Source organism: Ailuropoda melanoleuca, chromosome 7 (assembly GCF_002007445.2).
Source record: "Ailuropoda melanoleuca isolate Jingjing chromosome 7, ASM200744v2, whole genome shotgun sequence".
NCBI classification, from domain to species: domain Eukaryota; kingdom Metazoa; phylum Chordata; class Mammalia; order Carnivora; family Ursidae; genus Ailuropoda; species Ailuropoda melanoleuca.
The window spans coordinates 86,472,170-86,496,793 of NC_048224.1; the positions used below are offsets into that span (position 1 = coordinate 86,472,170).

The following is a 24,624-nucleotide window of genomic DNA, read 5'->3' on the forward strand; positions in this document are numbered from 1 at the left end:
ACCTGGTGTGTCTTAAATCTTCTCTCAACAGCCATAGTACCTTTAAATATTCCTCATAGGACACTGAGCTTTTTAATTTTCTCATTATCCTAGTTTCACTCTACTAAAGGAACTTATTTGTCCATGTCTCTAAGTACAGCACTAAGAACTGAACATAATGTTTGCACCATATGCTAACTGGCAAAGAAAAGAGTGGGATTATCATCCCACTTCATTCAAAACAACAAACATCTATTAATGGAGTCTTTTGTTTAGAGCCACATAACCCTGATGACTCATATTTAGCTTGAAATCAACTAAAATCCTGATAACCTCATGACACACACTGAGAAGCCATTCCTCATCATCCTACACTTGCTTAATAACGAATTGAGTAATTCAATTCAGTAAAAGGAATGAAAACTGGGGCGCCCGCTAAGTCAGAAGAGCATGCAAATTCCTGATCTTGGGGTTGTGAGTTCGAGCCCCATGTTTGGTGTAGCAATTAGTAAAATAAATAAACTTAAAAAAAAAAGGCAATGAAAACTAAATGAATTAATAGCACAAACAAGATAGCCAGCCAGGAGACCTACTATGGAACAAGCTGTTTTTAAGCATTCCCATAGCAATCTTAGGGTACTAATTATTATGAATCTGTTATCATTAAAAGGATCTAGATCTGTAAGACAAGACTGATCATGTATCATGTTAGGTAGAAAATCTGCTAGATCCTTTATCTAACATAAAAAATACATGCACACCCGACAACATTAAATGCAAACAGCTTATTGTCACGATCAGGATACTCTAGAGAGTGAAAGAGGGGACACTAGGAATAACTGCACAGGGAAACATACAAACTGGGACTGTCCAGGCAAACCTGGGGGGATGGCCACCTAATATTAGATGCAACTGTGTAAACCACCTGCTCTAAATAAGGAAGAAAAAGAGCTTGAAACTTTCTACCCAGTAAAGGGTAATAAAGTAAAACTGTGGTACCCCCACCGCTGCTTTTTTAGCATGCTGTCTTTATTCTACTTCAGGGATCACGGACTCGCAGAGGTTTCCCTGAACCTCGGCTTTTACGCGATTTCCCATACTAGTCCCTTCTTCCCCACACCAAAAAAAAAAAAAAAGAAAGAAAGAAAGAAAAGATGTTACAGTCCTCAACCAGGTATTTTCTTCACACAGAGGTTTTGAGGAATGCAATATTCACGGCAGAAAAAGGACAACATCTGAGTTTACAAAGCATTTTAATAAACCCTAAGCTATTTCCTTTGTCACATAAATACTTTATGGGTTGGTAAGGCATTATTACCCACATTTTACAAACAAGAAAGCTACAGCTTAGAGAGATAAGGCCAAACAACTTTCAAGAGCCACTTAGGACTAGAACCCAGGTCTGGAGCTCTGGTCTAGTTATTACATAAAACCACATGGTTCACCACTTAAATGCATTTTTCCTGTAGTCTGCCTTTCTTCAGTGACATACATTGCTGAGATTTTATCTTGATAGCGGCTCCCATTTTCAGTACAGCCAATTATTAGAAATTCTGAAGTCCACTACAGAAAAAGTAGGTAAATATTGGCATTACAAAGGATTCCATGTTGAAAAAGAAAAAAGATCACAGATTTCAACTGAAACTATACAAAGTGTGCGTTCCTTTTTTCTTTCAATAAAAGTAAGACAACTCGCAAAAAAAGCAATTTAACCTCAACTTGCCAGAAATAGGTTCATTTCGTAAAGTTAAATATACAAATAAATGACAACCATTTCCAAATTATCTCACTGGATTCAAAACAGGCAACTTTAGGAATAAGGAATCTAAATTCAGAAGATGAAGTGACTGTATAAAGTCTCACTGACAGTGAGTAACAGGGCTGGAATGGAAACCTACTGGAGTTTTCTTACCATTCAAAGGCCTGAATTCAAATCTGGTTCTGCTATTAAACTTGTGGTCATTTCTTGAGAAATTAAGATATTACTCATCCCTACCTAACTTTAGAACTTTGGATATAAAAGCATGCTTGTTTCCAATCAATATCTTATTAAAACAAAATGAAGAGTTAAGAGATATGTCAGAACAAAGGTAAGTAAGGAAAGAATAAAAAAGAACTAGAAAGAAAACCCTGGGGGCAAGTAACATGTAGAGACTGAGAAGATGAGAAGGAGCCAGCAATAGACTGAGAAGGAACAGTCCACGAGGTTACATAATCAAGAGAGTGGGGTCCCAGAAGTGAAATGAAAAAAAGGATTTGAGGATAGGAATGATCACTAGGTCCAATTCTATTGAAGGACAATCAGGAAGGCTGGTAGATGACTAAGATTTAGGAATGTGCATGTGCTAGAATGCAAAAAAGGACTCCAAATCCTTTGCAGTGACTCCCACCAAGAGTGGAGTCTATTGCATCCCACTAGAATCTGGGTTTGGCTATATGAGTTGCATCCTCCGTAGGACTTTGGCAACCATGATGCAAACACTTTCACCATCATGTGAATGAGTACGTTGGAGATGAAACACGCATGGCCACTGCCCCAGCTGACAGCAAGCCAACTACTATACACATGAGTGAGGCCACTCTAGCCAGGAAGACCAGCCAGGTCAGCCCCAAACAGAACTGCCCCACAGAAAAATAAGCAAATAAAATGGTTTTTGTTCTAAGCCACTAAATTTTGATTTGTTATGAAGCAAAAGCTAACTGATAAAGAGGAAGACAGTGATGACAAACTAGAGCTATTTCAATGGAGAAGCATGTATAAAAATCTGATTAGAGTTGGGTTAAGAATGGACAGAGTGGAATACAAGGCCTCTGGCTTGGAATACAAGGCCAACTGAGCTTTAGAGGCTTCCCTTTCTAACAAGACCATTTCTTCAACCAGGAAAACTACACGATTACACTACTTACCAGGTGTTCCCTAGACATGTCCAATGCCTCTACAGATAGACATGGTGGCACAATGGCAAAATCTTTCTACTGAAGCACTTAATGGGGTGCATCCAGTTATGCCCAACCCCAGCATACCTCCTCAGAAGATGTGGAGACGATGGAGGGACGAGGGAATGACATAACTCTGCTGCTTCACTGCCAATAAGTTTTGCCAATAAATCTGACTTTACACCTATCACTACAGAGGGGGTGTGTGTGTGTGTGTGTGTGCATGCACAGGTATCCATACACATATGCACAAATACATGTATGCACACATCTTGACAAGTCTTAATATGCTCATTACTTCTCTTTTTCCAGGTACATTCTCTATCTGAAAAAGAACTGTTATTACATTTTGAAACGCCTATAAAAATTTCAAAAAACAGCTTTTTAAAATGTAAAAAAATATAGAAATAACTTACTTGGCAATCCGCAGTTTCCCAACCTCACCTCTTCCAGGGGCTTTAGCCCATTGCTGTGACAAATATTTAGGAACCTAAAAAAATAAAATAAAACAAAACAGTAGTAAGACTACGTTTTAGATACTAACAAACTTCTTAAACATGAAATTTATACTGCTTCTATTTCATTTTCTGCCTATAACTGATCATTAATTATTATGCTCCCATAATACATTTTGCACTATAAGGGATACTAAGAAATCATTTTAAATTTCAGAGAGCTTAAAGTCAATCAAGCTGGTGACACAATACTAACACTAGTCAAATATCTTAACAAAACAGTGTTAACTCATGTTCCCAAATAAGTCCAATGAAAGTTCAGACATGAGAAAGGCTACCAGAAAAGGTTTTTCAGAGGAGTATAATACTCTAACATATTATTTAGAGATACCACAAAATTTAAGATGATTTCAAAAGTCAAGTTTTATTGTAAGATAACTCTGACCAATGATAAAAGATCTGAAATAAATGACTAAATACCATAGCTAACATTTATATAATACTACTTTCCTGACACTGTTTTAAGTAGTTTCCATATATTTACCCCATTAATCCTCACATCTCTATGAGGTAGGTACTGTTAATTACCCTCGTTTTACAGATTATGAATCTGCGATATTCAGGAATTATATAATTTGGCCAAAATCATATAATTTGTAAATGATGGAGCCAGGATTCAAACCCAGGCAGTCTGGGTAACTAGATATATACAAACAGAAGGGTTTTAATTCCCGAAAAGGTTAAGAGAATATATTCTGAGAATCACTACTATTTCTTCTAAGAGGCAGTTTGAACTGTGGAATCAGCACACACCTTCACGGCTAGCCTATTGTGAGGAATGAGATACCACAAATAAAGCATTAAGCATAATACCTCACATAAGGCAAGTACTCAATGAGTGTCAGGTGTCACTACTATTTCCCCCAGCAATCTTGGAATAGTAACATGAACATGAGTGTAGAACGGAGTCAGAGTTTCCAAAGCTGGGAAGAAAAAAAAAATTCTATTTCCCAAGATTTCATTTGCAAAAAGAACCACTCGATTACCCAAAAAATGGCAATGCTTTGTTTAGACATAGCAAAAATTCAGGAATAAAAGGTTTAAAAAAAAATTCTAATGGCATTTCTTCAATTATGTATGCATACTTTACACCAAAATTATTGAACACTAGTCATATTCCCTAATAAAGCCCATAGGAGAAAGATGGGTGTCTTTTCTTCATCATATTCCAAGTTACTGGTTCAAATGAATCCTCTACATATAAAGATGCCATAAGATTTTCTCCATCAGTAATGGTATCCCTCCCATAATTTGTATTTTAAGCAATCACACGAACCACTAACTTCCTGGCTCTCTCCTCAGTATTTCAACCCCAACAGTATTTCCATCCCTTCAAATCACTGACTCCAACACCTCTGCACGTCTCCCTAGCTGTGTATGTCCTGTCTTACAGTCAATCATTCCCTTGCCCCTACCTCCTTGATCATGCTGGCCTGGCAGAACCCGATTAAAGCCAATTTCTACTGCTACTTAATTAATTAGTTTGATTTGATTGTGTTACTTCTCCACACTGTACCTGAGCAGCTGGAGAAAAATTCACAGTGATGTCTAACTAGTCTCACTTGAAATATATGGCTACTAACATCAAGTAAGCCCTTCAAGATGCTTGGCAATTGAACTCCATCTCCTTTGTCAATCCGCTCTCCCGCTACAGCTGAGTCACAAGTTCTCTTCACTTCTCAAGCCAACAGCACCTCTCCCTCCCTTCTCCTTCTGTGCTGATAACCTCACTTCTTTCCCAACTAGGGAAAGAGAATCAAAAGAGAACCTCACAGCTACCATGTAGCCACAGCTGGGGCCTTTAACTCTGACTTCCTCTCTAAAAACAACAGATGAACAATGGTCAATCCCTCCACTGTGCACTGAATTTCTTCCCCTGTAATGAAGGACATCTTTCCTTCAATTCTACCATTTTTCTCCTCTCTCCTCTTCTCTACTTAATCATTCCCCCATCAGAATGATGACCATGATGATGACCGCTAACACTAGAGTGCTTCCTACATGTGGCAGGAACACTCTTAAGATGGACCCAATGATCCTCACCTCCTGATATTCACACCCTTGTGTAATTGCCTCTCCTTGAGTGAGAAGGGGATCTGTGACTTGCTTCTCATCAATACAACACGGCAAAGGTGATGGGATATTACTCCCCTTCCCCTTGGGCTAGGATTCTTTTATTTATTTTTATTTTTTGGCCTCAAAATTAGTCCATGTCTTTTCTTTTTGAGTGGGTTCCACCCCCAACATAAGGCTTGAACTCATGACCCTGAGATCAAGAGTCACATGCTCTACCGACTGAGCCAGGCAGGCACCCCATTTTCTTTTTTTTTTTTTTAAGTTTTTATTTTCATTACCCAGTGCTCATCACAAGTGCACTCCTTAATCCCCATCACCTATTTCACCCATCCCCCCATTCACCTCCCCTCTGGTAACCATCAGTTTGTTCTTTGTAGTTAAGAGTATTTCTTGGTTTCTTTCTCTCTTCCCCCACCTTTGCTCACCTGTTTTGTTTTTTAAATTCTACATATGACTGATATCATATGGTATTTGTCTTTCTCTGACTGACCAATTTCACTTGGCATAACACTCTCTAGATCCATCCGTGTCATTGCAAATGGCAAGACTTTGTTCTTTTTTATGACTGAGTAATATTCCACGGTGTGTGTGCATACACCACATCTTCTTCATCCATTCAACAATCAATGGACACGTGGGCTGTTTCCATATCTTAGCTATTACAGATAATGCTACTATAAACATAGGGGTGCATATATCCCTCTGAATTAGCATTTTTGCATTGTTTGGGTAAATACCCAGTAGTGTGATTGCTGGATCCTAGGGTAGTTCTATTTTTAACTTTTTGAGGAACTCCATGCTGTTTTTCACAGTGGCTGCACCGGTTTGCATTCCCACCAACAGTGCAAACGTGTTACTTCTGTGATTAGGTTACATGAGATGGTGACGTCTATCTTGCTTCTCTAGTTTTTTCAGCCTGTACACTTAGACGAAGTAAGCTGCCACACTGGCGAGGCCCAGGTGGCAAGAATCTAAGGACAGGCTCCAGTCAGCAGGCAGATAGGAAACCTAGGCCCTAGTCCAATAACCCAGAGGAACTGAGTTCTGCCAACCACACATGCTTGGAAGCAATCTTTCCCTGGTCACGACTTCAGATGAGAATTCAGCGCTGGCTGACACCTTGACTGTAACCTGTGAGAGACTCTGAAGCAGGGGACCCAATTAAGCCATGCCAGGGGTCCTGATCCATAGAAACCATGAAATAATAAATGTATGTTGTTTTAAGCTTCTAAGTCCGCGGTAATATAGCAACAGATAACTAATACATTAAGTGACAAGCACTCTTCTAAATGTTTTAAATATATTAACCACTTAGTCTTCACACAATCCCGTTATTTCCTCCATTTTGCAAATGAAGCTGAGGCACAGGGAAATTAGCATATTTGCTCAAGATCACATACCTAGTCAGAGCAGAGTCTATAATTCTTTCCACACACTGTCCCATTTTTCCACCTCTCTTTTCAGCAAAGCTTTTTGAAAGAGTTGTCCCGGCTGGTTGACTACAGTTCCTCCTCTGCCATTTTGTTTCACTCTAGATAGGACTTCCTCTGTACCACTCCACGGAAAGTGATGACCCTCGTTACCAAATATCTCCACGTCTCCAAGTCAGTGTATAGTCCTCATCTTTCACACTTATCAACAATATTTGAGAACTGTTTCCTCCTTCTTCAAACATTTTCTTCACTTGGCTTCAAAGCACCACAATCTCTCTTGATTTTCCTCATACTTCTCTGGACTCTCCTTTTTGGTCGCCACACATCTAGATTCTCATCTTCCCAGCCTCTCACCTGTAGAGGGCTCTGGTTTCAGTCCTCAGACCTCTTCTCTACCTGCACTCAATCTTATGTAATCTCATCCAGTCTTATGACTTTAAATACCGTCTGTATAATAACAACTCCCAAATTTAAAGCAAGTCCAGGCTCTCCCCTCAAGTTCCAACTTACATATCCAATTGCCTACTCAAGCTCTCCATTTGAATATTCAGTGGACATTTCAAACTTAAAATACCCATACCAGAACTCTAATTTCTCCCTCATAACCTGCTCCTCCTGCAATTTTCTATATCTCAGTAAAAGTCAACTCCATTCTTCCAGGTACTCAGTCCGAAAGTTTGTGCAGTTACCCTGAATAGCTACTTTTATCTCAATTCCACATCCAACCAACTCATATATCCTGTGAGCAACATCTCCAAATTATATCAGGACTCAAGCCCCTTCTCACCAATTCCAGGGTTACCACCCTAGTCCAAGCCACCATCATCCTTTGTATAATTGTAATAGCCTCCAGATCCTAAATTCCACTCTTGTCCACGTCTAGTTTATTCTCAATACAGCAGCCAGAGTCATCATCTTAAAACATAAGTCAAGGGGCACCTGGGCGGCACAGTTGTTAAGTGTCTGCCTTCGGCTCAGGGTGTGATCCTGGCGTTCTGGGATCGAGCCCCACATCAGGCTCCTCCGCTAGGAGCCTGCTTCTTCCTCTCACACTCCCCCCTGCTGTGTTCCCTCTCTCACTGGCTGTCTCTCTGTCAAATAAATAAATAAAATCTTAAAAAAAAAAAAAACCGTAAGTCAAATACTACTATTCTGCTCAAAGCCTTTCAATTTATTTAATAAACATCTGCATGGTGCTTCCTACAAGCCAGGTACATTTCTAATCACTTTACAAATGTTACTTCACTTAATCCTCATAACAACTCTATTATCCCAGGTTTTTAAGATTTTATTTATTTATTTGAGAGATAGAGTGAGAGGGAGAGAGAATCTGAAACAGACTCCACACTGTGCACAGAGTCTGATGCAGGGCTGGATCCCACAACCGGGAGATCATGACCTGAGCCAAAACCAAGAGCCAGACGTTCAACCGACTGAGCCACACAGGAACCCCTATTATTATCCCATTTTTGCAGATAAAAAAAAATGAAACCAAAAAGTGATTTGCCTAAGGTCTCACAATTACTAGTGATGAAGCCAGGATTCTAACCTAGGCAGTCTAGCTCCATAATCACCATGCCATGTTGCTGCTCTAGGGCTACTCCCTCCCCATGTCACTCAGAGTAAAAATCCTATCATATCTTACATGTTTCAGCCCCCTGCTAGCCTATGGCCTCATCTCCTACTACTTTCTCTCACTCACTTGACTCTAACCATACTGATCTGTGCACATTCCCAGCACCTCATATCTAAGGGCCTTTAAATTGCTGCTCCTTCTGTCTGGAATATTTCCCCCCCCCCCAGATATCTGGAGGGCATGCCCCCCATAATATCTTTTAGGTCTCTGATCACAGACCACCTTATCAGTGAGGCCCTTCTCCCACCCTATTTAAAACAGCATCCCCAGCTACTTACTATACATTCCACCTTATTCATTTTTTTTTCAGAGCACTTATCATGGGCTATATATGTGTTCATTTACTGTCTCTTCTCCTTCCCCACTGGAATGTAATCTGCAGGAGGGAGATATTTTGTCTGTTTTGTTTTCTGCCATATCCCTAGCATCTAGAATAGCCTGGCACATAGCAGGAGCAGTTATTTTAATGACTGGATACTGAAGAAACATTAGCTAAAGTTAATGTAATAATAATGGCAACATTATTGGGATATATCTAGGATAAAGAATTTAATTTTAATAAACCTCACTGCATTCTCAGAGAGAAACCTTATTTCAGAGATCTACCTTAAAATAAGGGGGAAGGAAGAAAATGCCAATAGTGAAGAGCACTATTTTCTAGTCTGCCTCCGTCCACTTATTGCTGGTTCCTGGAGATGCTATTAAGATAAAGGAGAGACAAGAATATTTTGGAGCACTGGAACTCTTGAAGAGACCACACTTCCTCACTGCATTAACCAAGTCACAAGAGTCTCTGATCAAACTGCTGGAGACTACAATTTTAGCCACCAAACAAACAGAAGTTCTAAGTGAAGTCTATATCATACACTAAAACAAATTTAAGAATCAAATTCTTTACAATAGATTGTACATAATACAAGCAACTGACAACTTACAAAGAAGATTATGCTCCAGAAGTTAATTAATAAAAATAAGTTTGTAACTCATACTGCATTATCATCATTATAATAAAATCATAAGTTTCCAGAGAAGCCTACCAGCTTATTTAATTCAAAAGTTTGCCAAAATGCTATACTCTTCCAATGAAAAACTGAATACATTGAGGATAGTATGTCAATCACGCACTTATAACTCTCTACACCAAGTGCTTATGGAAATGAGCTTCCCAGAAGTTTCAGCCCATTACTGTTAAGTCTGAAAAAAGGCAGGGAGATGAGGAAGAAAAACTAATAGCATACATGGTCCCAAGCCTCCAAAATACTACTTTGAATGGCTGATATTTTTAACTAAAACATTTTCTTTTATTTTTTAATAAAATTGTATATATTTAAGGTATATAAAATGATGACCTGATATACATAGTGAAATGGTTACTATAGTCAAGCTAATTAACATATCATCTCACATAATTACTTTTTATAAGAACACCTGAATTCTACTTTCTTAGTAAATTTTCCCAAAACACTCATGTCAACATGTCACTTGTGAGATATGTGTTGTTTCCGCCTTCTCCACATTCATGAAAGAAAATCAGATGGAGACAAGATAATAGGTACAACAGGGGATGTTTCTGCCGATTTCTGAAGACAGTAACAGAAAATGACTCACTTAAGCATTACTTCCTCAGGGAAGCCTCCCTTGACCCCCTAGACTAGGTCAAGTTTATTATCCACACTCACAAAACAGTATTCCTGGCTTCAGTGTCCACACAGATAAGTCTGTAACTGCTTTCATTAGGACTAATATTTGATGAATGTCTGTCTCCTGCAGTAACTATAAATCCTAGTTCACAAAGCATGGGCCATGTCTATTTCTGCTCACCATAACATACTCAGAGCCTGGCACAATGACTGGCAATCACTGAAAGCCTGTGGGATGAATCAACCCACGTACCCATTCGCTCATGGCAGGTAGAGCAGTGAAGTCAACCATGACTTTGAAGCCAAGGTGCAAAGGTGATATGTATAGATATTATCCCCCTGAGCTTCTCTGCCAACTTTGCTTCAGCAAATATTTAGTTCCCCAACTACTAGTCTCCAAACCCTGTTTCTCCGAGAATACAAGCAAATTAAGGGTACTGTAATGGACACTGTGATGTGATACCCATTTCTCCCTTTAGGACTGAAGGCCTTATTTTCCCAGCTGCTGGGAGTGTGGCCACAAAGAGCCCTTAGCGGTTAGCCCCTCTTCGGCACTGCCTTCACTGAAGAGAGGTGATGTGGGGGCTTCATTTCTTTCTTTTTTCCTTCCTCTGGCCACATGCAATGGTTGGTCAACATAGGGTATACCTCACCCCAAATGAGGACACCTGGAAGACTCCCTGTGGAATCACCTTCAGCTTTCCTTGAGACTGCATCACACCCTCTATCCAATCCCGTTTGTCTTCTTCTTTCCACAGGTGATGATCCCAAAAGCACTCCCTGGTAAACCTAATCATCTCAGAATCAGCTTCCCCAGAAGCCCAATCTGCAACACACAGCTTTTACTCCCATGTTTTCTTGAAGATCACCACATGGAACTAACAAAATCCAAGGTCACAAAAATGAAGTCCCCAGGGACACCTGGGTGGCTCAGTTGGTTAAGTATCTGCCTTTGGCTCACGTCATGATCTCAGGGTCCTGGGGTTGAGCCCCACACTGGGCTCCCTGCTCAGCAGGAAGTCTGCTTCTCCCACTCCTTCTGCCCCTCCCTCTCACTTGTGCTTTCTCTCTCTCAGGAAGGAAGGAAGGGAGGGAGGGAGGGAAATGAAGTCCCCACATCACCTCTATTCCCCAGGGAGATAACTCATGAAAGAGACCTAAGTTGGAAAAAGACATTTCCTATTCTTGGCATGAGCTATGTAGCCAAACAGACCTAAATTTAAAACACTGTTCCATACTTGGGTAAAATAACCTAAGCCTCAATTTCATCATCTGAAAAATACAGATATTCAGTATCTACTTCATAAGTTTGCTTTGTATAAAATACTTGGTACATATAAAAGCTAAGTTCCTTTTTCTGCCTGTCTCCTGTCCTGATCCTCTTCTCCAACAAACATTAGTCAAAATGCCTAAAAGAGGAAGGCTGACTGGGTTAAAAACAACTTTTTGCTGGCTAGAAAGCTGATGATTAGACCTACTGCAGCCCTTCTCAATACCTCCACTTGTTTTTTCCCAAAAAAGAGGTAGTATTTGTTACAATTCAGGCCTCAGTATGATATTCTTTACTTACAAAAATCCCACCAGTCCTAATAACCTTGCTAACATTATCTCCTCTTCCCCATCATGTATGTACCTTACCCTCCAGCCAACCAACTAGACATGATTTTAACAAAAGTCTAAATATTGGAAGTCAAACAACAGAACTATGCTAAAATATTTTTAAACATTCTACAATTTTTAGGGGTGCCTGGGTGGTGCAGTCATTAAGCGTCTGCCTTCAGCTCGGCGTGATCCTGGCGTTACGGGATCAAACCCCACATCAGGCTCCCCTGCTGGGAGCCTGCTTCTTTCTCTCCCTCTCTCCCTGCTTGTGTTCCCTCTCTCGCTGGCTGTCTCTGTCAAATAAATAAATAAAATCTTTTTTAAAAAAGAAAAAAAAAGAAATGCCTTTAAAAAAAAAAATTCTACAATTTTTAAACCACGATTTGGTATAAGGTGTGTAGTAATAGTGTGACCGGCTGGCACAGACTGAGCCATAGAACAAGGTAATGCAAACTACGAGGACTAGCTCCCTGACAAGATAAAAACTGTGACTTTATGTTTTAGCAGATGACATCTATCATACAGTTAAATCCAATCATGTCTACTACCCATCAAAATTTGTTTAGATCATCAATGTCTTGTAGATTTAAGACATTCAAACCCCAGAAATGGCATTTCATTAAGCCAGAACAGTACAGGTACTGGATATTCTGGGACACAATCTTCTATATTTGCTTTTTTCTGAACACACTCTAGTTCTCCCCAGCCCTAATCAACTCCATATCCTCTTCTTAAATGTCACCTTCTCCATGAAGTCTTACCCGTTCCAGCCAGAAAAACAACTATTTTCCTGCTCAAAACACTCAGAGATCTTACATGTATATTATACCTTACTGTATTTCTCCTGTTTTATACCTTTCTAGTGATGGAATTAATATGTGCAAGATGGCCCATAAACTTTGAGATACTCTAAGAAGAAATTTACACATTTTGCAGCAAATGATCCTCAAAGAACAGAACTCGAAGTATTATTTATAATGAAAAATATGGGGGGGTTTTGGAGGTCTCCTTTTTAAATTTTTTTTAAGATTTATTTATTTATTTGACAGAGAGAAAGCACAAGCAGGGGGAGCAGCAGGCAGAGGGAGAAGCAGGCTCCCCGCTGAGCAAGGAACCAGATGTGGGGCTCGACCCTGGGATAATGACCTGAGCGGAAGGCGGATGCTTGACAGACTGAGCCACCCAGGTGCTCCCACAATAAGAAATATGAACATACAGAGAAAAGATGTGAAATCAGGTAATTCTGTTCACAAATTCTGACTGGATAAGAAGGAAGACACACTTTCTAATATGTTATATGTTAATATCATGCAAAGAAAGCCGAAAATGAAACTATTACAATTTGATGTCATCCTATAATTTATTCCTATAATTCAGAGATGAAAATCCAAGTATACTCAAGTATGGGCATGAAAATCACACTGGATACAAACCAGTGCAAATAAAACAAGTTCAAGTTATCTGACAGCTATGCAAATCAAACCCCATTGTCTATTGGGTCTCCTTTAATGGAGCAGAAACAAAAAGTTGTCAAATAAAAAAAGAACAGGAGTGGACTTTAGGGCAGAAAGTATTTGCTAGCAATTCTCGTCATCTTTCAGAGATAAATTTGCCAAAGAACAAGAACTGGCAAGAAAGTTCTTTCCCACCCTGGAAAGATCTATCTGCAAGCTTGGTGGGTTTTGTGGTTTCTTTGATACTTAAGATTAGAAAAGAAGATACACTGTACGCCAAGCTGGTAAGAAAAAACAGTGACACTGTAAACAGTAAGTGGTCTACTTACCTTTACAAAACAAGAACAAATCATTGGCTTCAGTTCTTTTTAAAGAGATAAAATGTATTCAAATACCCACACGAGAGAACACTAAAATTTTTTAACTTCATTTTAGATTATATTCCTGCACATTCTCATTTAAGTCAGTCAACAAATCCCAACAACTTTTACTGAAAAAGTTTCCGTAACTCCCCAGACTTCATTATCACATATCTATGATGCTGAGATAATTTTCTAATTTTGATTCTGGTTATTGTCCTCTCAAGCTTTTTTTTTTTTTCCCTGTTGAATTATTTGCATCCTTGCCTTACTCAAAACCCTCCAACAGGTTCCTCACTTCCTGCAGGCTGAAGTTAAGACATCTCCATTTCACAATATGATAATATGAGTATATGGTCCCAAACTTTTTTTTTTTTTTTACACAAACCTTCTGCTCTGAGGCATAATAATCTCCTCTGTTTTCCAGGACACACCATGTTAATATGCATTTTCAGTTTTGCATTTCTGTTCCACTCTCCATAACATACTATGCTAATGCCTCTGTCTACCCATCCAATTGTGAAAGCCAAACAATATTCACTGTGCATTTATTGTGCTCCAGGAATTAATGCATCATCTCAAGTTCTACCATTTTTTTTCAAGCTCTTTCAATCTGCAAGGGAGATCTTAATGATTTCCTCCATTTGGCATGCAGTAGAGAAATGCCCTAGGAGAAATTTACCCCAGCCTTTTAGGTCATAATACTGACATAGCTGTGAGAAGTCATATGAGTGCCAGAGAGTAAAACTGGGGTTGAAAATAATAAATAAGAGGTGATTCATTCATTCATTCCATATCTGTTGAGCAATTACCATGTGTCAAACACAATTCTGGTTGGGACAGGCAAGGAACCCATTCTCACAGAATGTGTGTGAGTGCACCCACACTAGAGAGAAGGAGGTAACCAACACTGAATACATGAACATACAATCACTTTAGACTGTGACAAGTGCTTTGAAAAACATAATACAGCTTTAAAATGCTAGCAATTGATCATAAGGGAGTTTTAGAGAGGTGGACAGGAAGTGCCCCTCAGATTTAACTGATGAGAATTCAAGCATGTGATAAAAGTTTTTTAAAAAATTAAAAAACCAAAGGTACTAGTTCAAAGACTGCCATATCCACATTTTGAACATAAATATGTCTTATGAAACTCTCCAGGAGACAACACTCCTCGATATGAAAAAGTAAAGCACAAACACTGTGCTCACTCAGGGCTAATCAAGATTGCTGTCTTTACAAAAAAAACACTCTAAAAGAACACTCCAGTTCAATGGCCTCTCCTTCCGTGAGTTCAGAGCTCTCTCAGCTCTCCTGAGAACTCCAATAAGGGCCATCAACCTAAAAGAACACGTTAAGGGTACAGAGGGACCCGTTCTACTTTCTGACCGAGAAAATTGTACAGGAAGCAGATACTCAACTTCCTTATATAGACTCACGACTAAAAACACTTTCACCAAAACTAGATAAATTCTTCAGTCTGCGGTAAAATACACCACTCAAGTCGGAGAACACCAGCACAAGACCCCAGAAAAACCACACGGTGGGGAAAGGAATCCGTTCCAGGCAGGTTCGGACTCTTAATTGTCTCAATTAAAGAGTCCCTCAACTAATTGCCTCACCTGCCAACTAGTTTGCACGACTCCTGCCTCTGAAGCTATGTGTAGCTCTAACGAGATAGCCGTAGAGAACTTTAAAAGGCTCACGGAATGGGACAGTCTCAAGTCACTTCAACTACTTAAACTAGGAGGAGCGCAAGCGAGAGCCGCACGAACATACCTTGACTAGCCATACACCGGTGTTCTGTTTGGCGCCGGTCAGATCGAGTTCCCCACGCTCGGCCATGGGTCTGTAGCCGGTGGAGGCGAGAGGGCCAGAGCAGCGGCCCGGGACCTGGGGGCCTGCGGGCCTGCGGAGCAAATAACTGGAGAACGGTGTGCGCCGCGGCCAGAGGCGGACTATGAAGAAACCGCGTCCACCCGCCAAGATACAGGGAATCCCCGGAAAGAGAAACACGCCGCCGGGAGGCGGGAATTGCGCCTGCGCGGTGCGACCGTCAGTACGGCGCGCCGGTATGGACAAACCTCCTAGTTAGGCACTTTCTTGAGTGGGTGTGGCTATTGAGTCTGGTTGCGCCTGAGTGATTAACACACAGGGTAGGATGAAACAAAATGTCCACAACACATTTAAAGATCAGGTCAGCATAAGTGAAGAAAGACAGCGTCAAGACAGAAAAATGGGGTTCAAAGAGACAAAAGCTGTCAGTATGTGTCCAACCCTGGCCAAGGCGAGAGAAACAATTTTTGAGGACAGGGTGGGAATAATACAGTAAGTGAATTAGCGCACGTGGGCGCTAGAATCGGACAGTGTAGCCCTGAGAATACTGAAAACATGCTGTTTGTAGACCCGAAAAAAAAAGGGGGGGAGTGTCTCAGGTGAGAGTCTATCCTCACACGCCTTTCAGACTCCAAAACGCAGTCCATATAATTAGATCAACGACAAACTTTAGACCTGTAAGACAAACCTGATTCCAACTCCCTGGCTTTAAACAGTTTCCTCCCTGTCTTCTTGCACCTAGCTTAAAATTCAATCTTCTCTTCGAAGGCCCTCAATTTGATCCCTGCCACTCAATCACACATCGAACCACACCCAACCGTCGGACCTGCCCGAACACATCAGGATCTTCCTCAATTATTTCGCACCCTCTGCACAATGGATGCCCTCTACTCATAGACAGATGCCCTATTCCCCCCTTACCCTCCTTCTCACCCCTGTCCTCTGATTGGCAAACTCCTACGTGGGTTTCAAGACTTACAGAAATGTCACTTCCTAGGAAACCTTTTATTAAATTCCCCGGAGGAAGCTGGTTTTTCTTCACATCACAGTGTGATACTTATCATCACCCTGCACTACTATATACATGTTTACATGCTGCCTTTGCTTTCTAGACTATGAGCTCCTCCTAGGTGGAAATAGTGTTTTATTCATTTTGTATCCACAACAGCTAGCACAGTACGTGACACATTGTCAGATTTCAATAGGCTTTAGCTGAATGAACATTTGCTGAAAGAGAAACAAATAGTAAACTATGTAAGAATGGCAAGTGCTGTATTGAATCAAACATCAGAGCCATGCACATAATTGAGGAAATTCCATGTCTGTGCTGCATAGAGCCAGGAAAAGTTGTCAGGTTTCTATGGTCAGCTGAGAACCCTAATAGGAAAGATGGGAGACCAGGCATGGGTTGAAAAGGAAGGTTACATTCTTGTGTCAAAGCTTACAAAAAGGCCTTAAAACATATAAAGGGTGGGGGCGCCTGGGTGGCACAGCGGTTAAGCATCTGCCTTTGGCTCAGGGCGTGATCCTGGCGTTATGGGATCGAGCCCCACATCAGGCTCTTCTGCTATGAGCCTGCTTCTTCCTCTCCCACTCCCCCTGCTTGTGTTCCCTCTCTCACTGGCTGTCTCTATCTCTGTCGAATAAATAAATAAAAAATCTAAAAAAAAAAAACATATAAAGGGTGAAAAGAGCTGCTTTGAGCTTTGATCCAACAGAAGGAATACATTGAAATATGAGACCATGAGAAAAGGGAATTAATGTAGCCTGGAGCACCCTAGTAATGGACTTTAAAGGATTAAGACCTTTGATCTATGGGTCATGGGAGGACCTAAAATGAGTGTGTGTGTGTGTGTGTGTGTGTATGTGTGTGTGTGTGTGTGTGTGTAGGGAATAAGGGAGAACAAATGGGTAAAGAAGAAATGGCTAGAGAAGAAAGAGAAAAGTGCAAGATTTTAAAGTGATTACATAGGGTGGGGTGCCTGGCTGGCTCAATGAGAAGGGTATGTGACTCTTGATCACCTGAATCTTGAAGTCCTGAGATCAAGCCCCATTTTGGGCATAACGCTTACTAAATACATGCATACATACATATGTACGTACATACATAGGGAAGAAGAAAAAACTGTTTAGCTCCCCATCCTCACGTAGCATTGAACAAAGAACAAATTTTCATCTGTCCTTTTCAAATTCCCAGCTTGAGGAGGAATGCTTATGAGCTGTGAGAGAAAAGGACGAGGGAGGGCTCTGCTGTTGCTAGGTGGAGTGGGGAGACCACCCGGCCCTGAGGCCTTCACCCAACCTGTCTCCGGGATGTTGCGGGAGATTCTTAGTCTCCCCACAAAAAAGAAATCAAGGACGGACCAGACACAGTGGTTGAGAGGTGCAGGTGAAGAGTTTATGAAAGTGAGAGAACACTCTCGAGATGTGAGAGTGGTCAAGCTCAAGGGAGAGCTGTGTGCCCTTGGGTTTGGGTCTCTATCATTTATTGACAGTTGTTAAGGGGATGGAATATTTATTATCTGGGGACTGGATTTCTTTGGGAGCAAGGTTTCACCTTTCTCCCTTACTTGGCCAGGGTCTCTGGCCTTTATCTTGGGCCTGTCTGCTTTGATCCAGCTTCTTGTTGCTTTATTTTAGAGTGCTGTCAGGACAGATATCTGATTTTCCTGTTAGCTGACACTGACTCTCCCTTTGCTGGCCCCCAGCTAATGGAGGATAGCCAGCAGAACGGCAGGCAGGAGCAAGGGGCTCCTCTCCTAAGAGAAAACTACCCTTACAAGGAAAAAGACCCCATCCTGTTACTCTACACCACCCTGAAAGGAGCCCTCCACCCTCTCCCACACAAACAACTATCTGATAGGTAAATGAGGGCATGGACAAAAACCTGACTGGGTGACAGGTGTGTGGAGGGTTCATCAGATTAAAACAGCCCACCAACAATCTCATTAAAAGCCCCTAGATTTAAACACCAAAACGGCAAACCTCTCTGGTCCCCTTCCTCTTTGGGAGCTTTGTGCTATCGCCCAATAAACTCTGCGTCACTGCCCGCCATGCTTCCTCTGGTCTACCTCTTCATCCTCTGAAGCAGCATGACCAAGAACTGTAGGTGCTAAAGGAAAAGAAATCCTGAAACACAGCCATCCTGTTAGAACCTAACTGGCTGCCAAACTAACACTGTGAACCAGAGTCACAGATTTACTCTGGAGACCAACAAATATTGGGTATCACAGCTAGATTTTCACCTTCCTGAGGGCCCATTATGTGCCAGACAGCAATAATTTTGGCCTGATCCAACTTTGTGTTCCTTCCACCATGATCCCACACCCTTAATATCCATTCTCAAACACACATGTTCCCTGGATTTCCACTTGTGTAAATTATAAAACTGGGGCGCCTGGGTGGCTCAGTTGGTTAAGCGTCTGCCTTCAGCTCAGGTCACAATCCCAGGGTCCTGGGATTGAGTCCCACATCAGGCTCCCTGCTCAGTGGGGAGTCGGCTTCTCCCTCTCCCTCTGCCTCTGCCTCTCCCCCCACTTATGCTCTCTCTCTCTTAAATAAATAAAATATTTTTTTTAAAAATATAAAACTTAAGTAATTCTTTGAAGTATAGTGCACTTCTGGGTCATACTTTGTACCTCATCCTTGGGACCTGATGGAACTTGGGTCTAGTTATAGGTCTAGGAGCAAAGAGATGGTGAATGGTGAGTCCTGAGGAGAATTAGCATTTTCGGGCGAGACAGCTGCCTTATGGGAAGCTATTACAACGTCTTTCTGAATCTTCTCAGGGGAGATTAGGGGACGTAGAGGACACTACCACTGGAGGTGAGGAAGCTGCTTCTACGTGGAGGTGGGAAGTCCACTTCCACTGGCAAAGAAGATTCATCAGAATTTAGGGCTTCGGGGTGCCTGTGTGTCCCAGACGGTTAAGCATCCGTCTTTGGCTTGGGTCATGATCCCAGAGTCCTAGGATCGAGCCCCAAGTCAGGCTCCTTGCTCAGCAGTGAGCCTGCTTCTCCCTCTCCCTTTGCCCCTCCCCCCCAACTCATGTGCGTGCACGCGCTCTATCTCAAATAAATAATATAAAATAGAAAGAATTTAGGGCTTCAGCGTTCCCAGCTTCATCCTCAACTGGTTCTTTTCACACATCCCCATTCCAAAGACACAGGATCCCATTCTTTCTCAATCAATGCCCTCACTTAAATACACTCTTTGAGGCTGGGAGTTCAACCTGTGTGGTAATTCAGGGAATCCCCAAAGGAGCATCTGTGTTTGATTTTTAGCCCCCTCAGCCCTGCAGCTACAGGAGATAAAGGTCTTTATCTTATCTTTTATCTTCTTAGCTTTCTGGTCCTGTAGGCAGGCTTGAACTGGGAGTTCAAATCCCTGAGCTTGTCCTTTTCTTTCACCACTTTGTCCAGCAACATTAGGAGAACATATATATTATATTTATATTGGCAGGCTGGAGACCAGGAGAGCCGACGGTACACTTCCACTCTGAGGCCCAAGGCCTGAGAGGCAGAACTAATGGTGTAAGTTCCAGTCTGAGTCTAATGTCCCAGCTTGAAGACTGACAGAAAAAGGGAATTCTCCCCTACTGAACATTTTTTTTTTAATTTAGGCTTTCAATGGATTGGATTAGGCCCAGCCACACGAAAGGACAATCTATTTTATCAAATGTTAATCCATTCATTAACACCCTGACACACACCCAGAATAATGTTTGACCAAATATCTAGGCAACCATAGGCTCAATCAAGTTGACAGATAAAACTGATCATCAGAGGGTGCCTGGGCGTCTGCCTTCGGCTCAGGGCGTGATCCTGGCGTTATGGGATTGAGCCCCACATCAGGCTCCTCCGCTATGAGCCTGCTTCTTCCTCTCCCACTCCCCCTGCTTGTGTTCCCTCTCGCTGGCTGTCTTTATCTCTGTCAAATAAGTAAATAAAATCTTTAAAAAAAACAACAACTGATCATCAGAGATACAGGGTTCAGTGCCCAAAAATATTACTTCAAATTCTTTGCTCTCCCAGATGATTGACTAGTCAAGTTCTTATTAAATCTTTTAAGGCACAAATGCAAGCCAAGGAGGGAGGGCTCGAGAACTCGCTGCTGGCTGAAATTTTTCCCAAGAAGTCAGTAGGGAATTCCGCCGGGCCTTGTAAATTCGGAACACCACAATTCTATCATGTAGCCACTATGGCATAATCAACACTGTCGTTAGAAGAGATGCTGCAAGTGAGTTGAGAGAATTTGAATATTATCAGTAGCTGAGTCATGTAACCAAACTAACCTGAGTTCCTTGGTGAGTTACAGATAGAGACCACACCAGGTAGAATTGTCACACAAGGTAATCTTTACTTGCAGCAAATACAGAGATCACGAGGAATAATTTCCAAACCTGTGACTCCCTGAGCAGGGGTGAACAGGTTCTATTTATTTAGGGTTTGGGATGAATATTCAGAAAGGGGAGCTTTGTCATTGCATGTAAAGGCGGGAATAAGTTTGCGCAAGCGTACTTGGAAAACATGCCCCTGCTGCAGGCATCCTATGTTATGTCAGCGAGGTTTGTGCTCCTCCTTGGGTGAGACTTGAACATTATAATGAGGCAGAGGTAACTGTGGGGCTTCGGACATGCTCTGAGAGCGGTATACCAGATGGGGTCTTGGCTGATTTTCTCAGGTAAGGAATGCAGGGTCTTGCTTAGTTTTGCTTAGTTTTGAAACAACACTGGGAGTTTTACCATTGATTGTCTCTGATACGGTTAGGCTATTTCCTGGTTTGGTGGAGAGCAGGGGAGGGGTAGAAAGGGAGGGAGAGAGAATCTCGAGCAGATTCCGTGGTGAGCATGGAGCCCAACGAGGGGATGAGGGGATTGATCTCATGACCCTGAGATCATGAGCTGAGCCCAAACCAAGATTCGGAAGCTTAACCAACTGAGCCACCCAGTCACCCCAAACTTGCAGAAAAATTGAAAGCTTGAATACAAAATAATCAGATTTACATCTTCTAAGGTGTATTATTTTTTTAAAATAATCTCTTTCCCCATGATGGGGCTCAAACTCACAACCTCGAGATCAAGAGTCACATGCTCTTCCGACTGAGCCAACCAGGCACCCCTCAGATTTACATGTTTAAAAACACTCCTCTAACTGCTATGGGAAAAAAAATGGATTGGAAGAGACAAGAATGGAAACCAGGAGACTAGCTCAGACATTATTGCACTAATCCAAGCAGAAGAGGACAGTGGTTTGGATTAGGAAGGTGGCGGCAGAGATGAAGAGAAGCAGATGAATAAGGACACATACTGATAGGTTCAAGAGGTAGAACCGACGGGGCTTTGGGATTCCTTGCTGTGGAGCAGAATGGGACCATTGGACATGTGATAACTCAGTACCAGGACACAAAACACATGCAAACGCTCACAGAGTATTGTTCCTTCTAGGAGTTCAGACAAGACTCTGGATGTATTTTGCCTGGCAGATGACATAATTCAGTTGAATTGCTTGTGTTAAGTGCCTCGTGTATGAGGTAACGTATGGCTGCCATGGCCTCCGAGAAGCCCTCATTCTCAGTAAGTCAATTTAATTGTCCATTAGGGATTACTCTGGGAATAAAGTGTTAAATAAAGCATGAGAAAATTTAATTTGTCATTGCTCTAATGAAATCCAATTTGTTTTCAGATAGGTTTACCAAAACTTTTGGATCATACTTTATATATTCAATAAAGTTATGGTTAAGAAATAGCGTTGAGGGGCGCCTGGGTGGCACAGCGGTTAAGCGTCTGCCTTTCGGCTCAGGGCGTGATCCCGGCATTATGGGATCGAGCCCCACATCAGGCTCCTCTGCTGAGCCTGCTTCTTCCTCTCCCACTCCCCCTGCTTGTGTTCCCTCTCTCGCTGGCTGTCTCTATCTCTGTCNNTCGAAAAAAAAAAAAAAAATTTTAAAAAAAAAAAAAAAAAAAAAAAAAAAAAGAAATAGCGTTGAAATACTTGGTAAAAGTACCCAGATAAAAACCACAAATAACAGTAAGTCCTAAAATACCATATTAAACAGATGGACCCTCACTAGTGTTCAGATTTCAAAGCCAGAGAAGCCACATGTACTGAATATCAATGAGGAATTATGTCCACATTCCTGCTAAGAGCAAAATCTAGGGGTTTCCATATTGATGCATCAGACTTCCTACCCCAATACACTTATCATTATGGGCAGGGTAGTTTTCATAGGTCGGGTTAGGTGACAATTTTAGCTAAAGCAAGCCCATGCCTCCCCCATCAATGGGTAGAGTGGAGACAAGTTCAGTTTAAGCCTCCTTTCTGTAAGGAGAGCTCTTGTTTGCCAATGTAACTTTTACTTCTCTCCAACGTAAACAGCTGAGTTGACTCTGTTCCATGAAGTAGCTGGGGGCCAAGGGTTCTTCCATCTTACTATTTCACCATCTCTGGGGTGTTGCCCTTCTCTACATGGTGGACCACAACGTCTGCATGTTCCAACCAACAGGAAAAGGGAAAGGGGAAAAAGATTATACATCATTTTGGCCAGAGCTTAAAAATGCTTTTTCTCATAGCAACATTATTCACAATACCCAAAAGGTGGAAGCAACACAAGTGTCCATGAGAGGAAGAAAGGATAAACAAACACACACAAATACACACACACACACACACACACACACACACACACTCTGGAATATTATTCAGCCTTAAAAAAAGGAAGGAAATTCTGTCACATGCTATAACATGGATGAGCCTTGAGGACATTATGCTAAGCAAGATAAGCCAGTCACAAAAGAACAAATATGTACAATTCCACTTATATGAGGTACTTAGAGTAGTCAACTTCATAAAACATGATAGAAAAAAGGGTAAAATGGCGGTTGCCGGGAGTAAAAGGAGGAAGGAATGAGGAGTTACTATTTAATGATACAGAGTATCTATTTTGTAAGGTGAAAGGATCCTGGAGATGGATGATGACAGTTGAACAATAATGTGAATGAATTTAAGGTCACTGAATTGTACACCTGAAAATGGTTAAAAATGGTAAATTTTGTGTTATATGTATTTTACTGCAATTTTTTAAAAAGATTTTATTTATTTATTTGTCAGAGAGAGAGTGGCTCCCGCACAAGCAGAAGGAGCCGCAGGCAGAGGGAGAAGCAGGCTCCCTGCTGAGCAAGGAGCCTGATGAGGGACTGGATCCCAGGACCCTGGCTGGGGTCATGACCTGAGCTAAAGGCAGACACTTAACCAACTGAGCCACCCAGGCATCACTTTACAACATTTTTTTAAAAGATTTTTTTTAATTAATTAATTTATTTATTTATTTATTCATTCATTCATTCATTCATTTAGTTAGTTAGTTAGTTAGTTATTTGCCAGAGAGAGAGTGAGCTCAAGCAGGGGGAGCGACAGGCAGAGGGAGAAGCGGGAAGAGAGAGAAGCAAGCTCCCCGCCAAGCAGGGAGCACATGCAGGACTCCCTCCCAGGACCCTGGGATCATGACCTGAGCTGAAAGCAGATGCTTAACTGACTGAGCCACCCAGGCATCCCTTTACTGCAATTCTGAAAAACACTTAGAAAACACATTTTTTAAAAAAAATCTTAAAAAATAAAAATTTTTTATAGTCTTGATTGGGATCCAAGGATCATGCATTGTGATTGGTTGAGATGTCTTTTGGCTTTCATTTTCTCTCTCATTGTTATTTAAAAAACAAAACAGGGGCACCTGGGTGGCACAGCGGTTAAGCGTCTGCCTTCGGCTCAGGGCGTGATCCCGGTGTTGTGGGATCGGGCCCCACATCAGGCTCCTCCGCTATGAGCCTGCTTCTTCCTCTCCCACTCCCCCTGCTTGTGTTCCCTCTTTCGCTGGCTGTCTCTATCTCTGTCAAATAAATAAATAAAATCTTAAAAACAAAAAACAAAAAACAAATAAAAAAAAACAAAACACTAGGGGCGCCTGGCTGTCTCAGGCTGAAGAGCATGCGACTCGATCTCAGGGTCATGAGTTCAAGCCCCATGTTGGTGTAGAGATTACTAAGAAAATGAACTTTAAAAGAAAATCTTTTAAAAACTAGATTAGATTTCCTGTACGTGTTTCTCCATTCTGTATTTTGTTGATTGTATCCTCAGGGTGTCATTTATGATATTGCTCCTTC

At 41.5% G+C, this 24,624-nt stretch overlaps 1 protein-coding gene across 1 annotated transcript in view; it reads right to left on the minus strand.

Moving 5' to 3' along the window:
- GTF2F2 (general transcription factor IIF subunit 2) overlaps positions 1-15,656 on the minus strand; it is a 148,457-nt gene extending 132,801 nt beyond the window's left edge. Inside the window, exons 1-2 of the mRNA XM_002914964.4 lie at positions 15,411-15,656; positions 3,333-3,406 (exon numbers count right to left, since the gene is read on the minus strand). Of these exons, the coding sequence (XP_002915010.1) occupies positions 3,333-3,406; positions 15,411-15,476 (140 nt within the window). The 5' untranslated portion in view covers positions 15,477-15,656. The remainder of the gene's footprint in view (positions 1-3,332; positions 3,407-15,410) is intronic.
- Between the last annotated feature and the right edge of the window lie 8,968 nt (positions 15,657-24,624).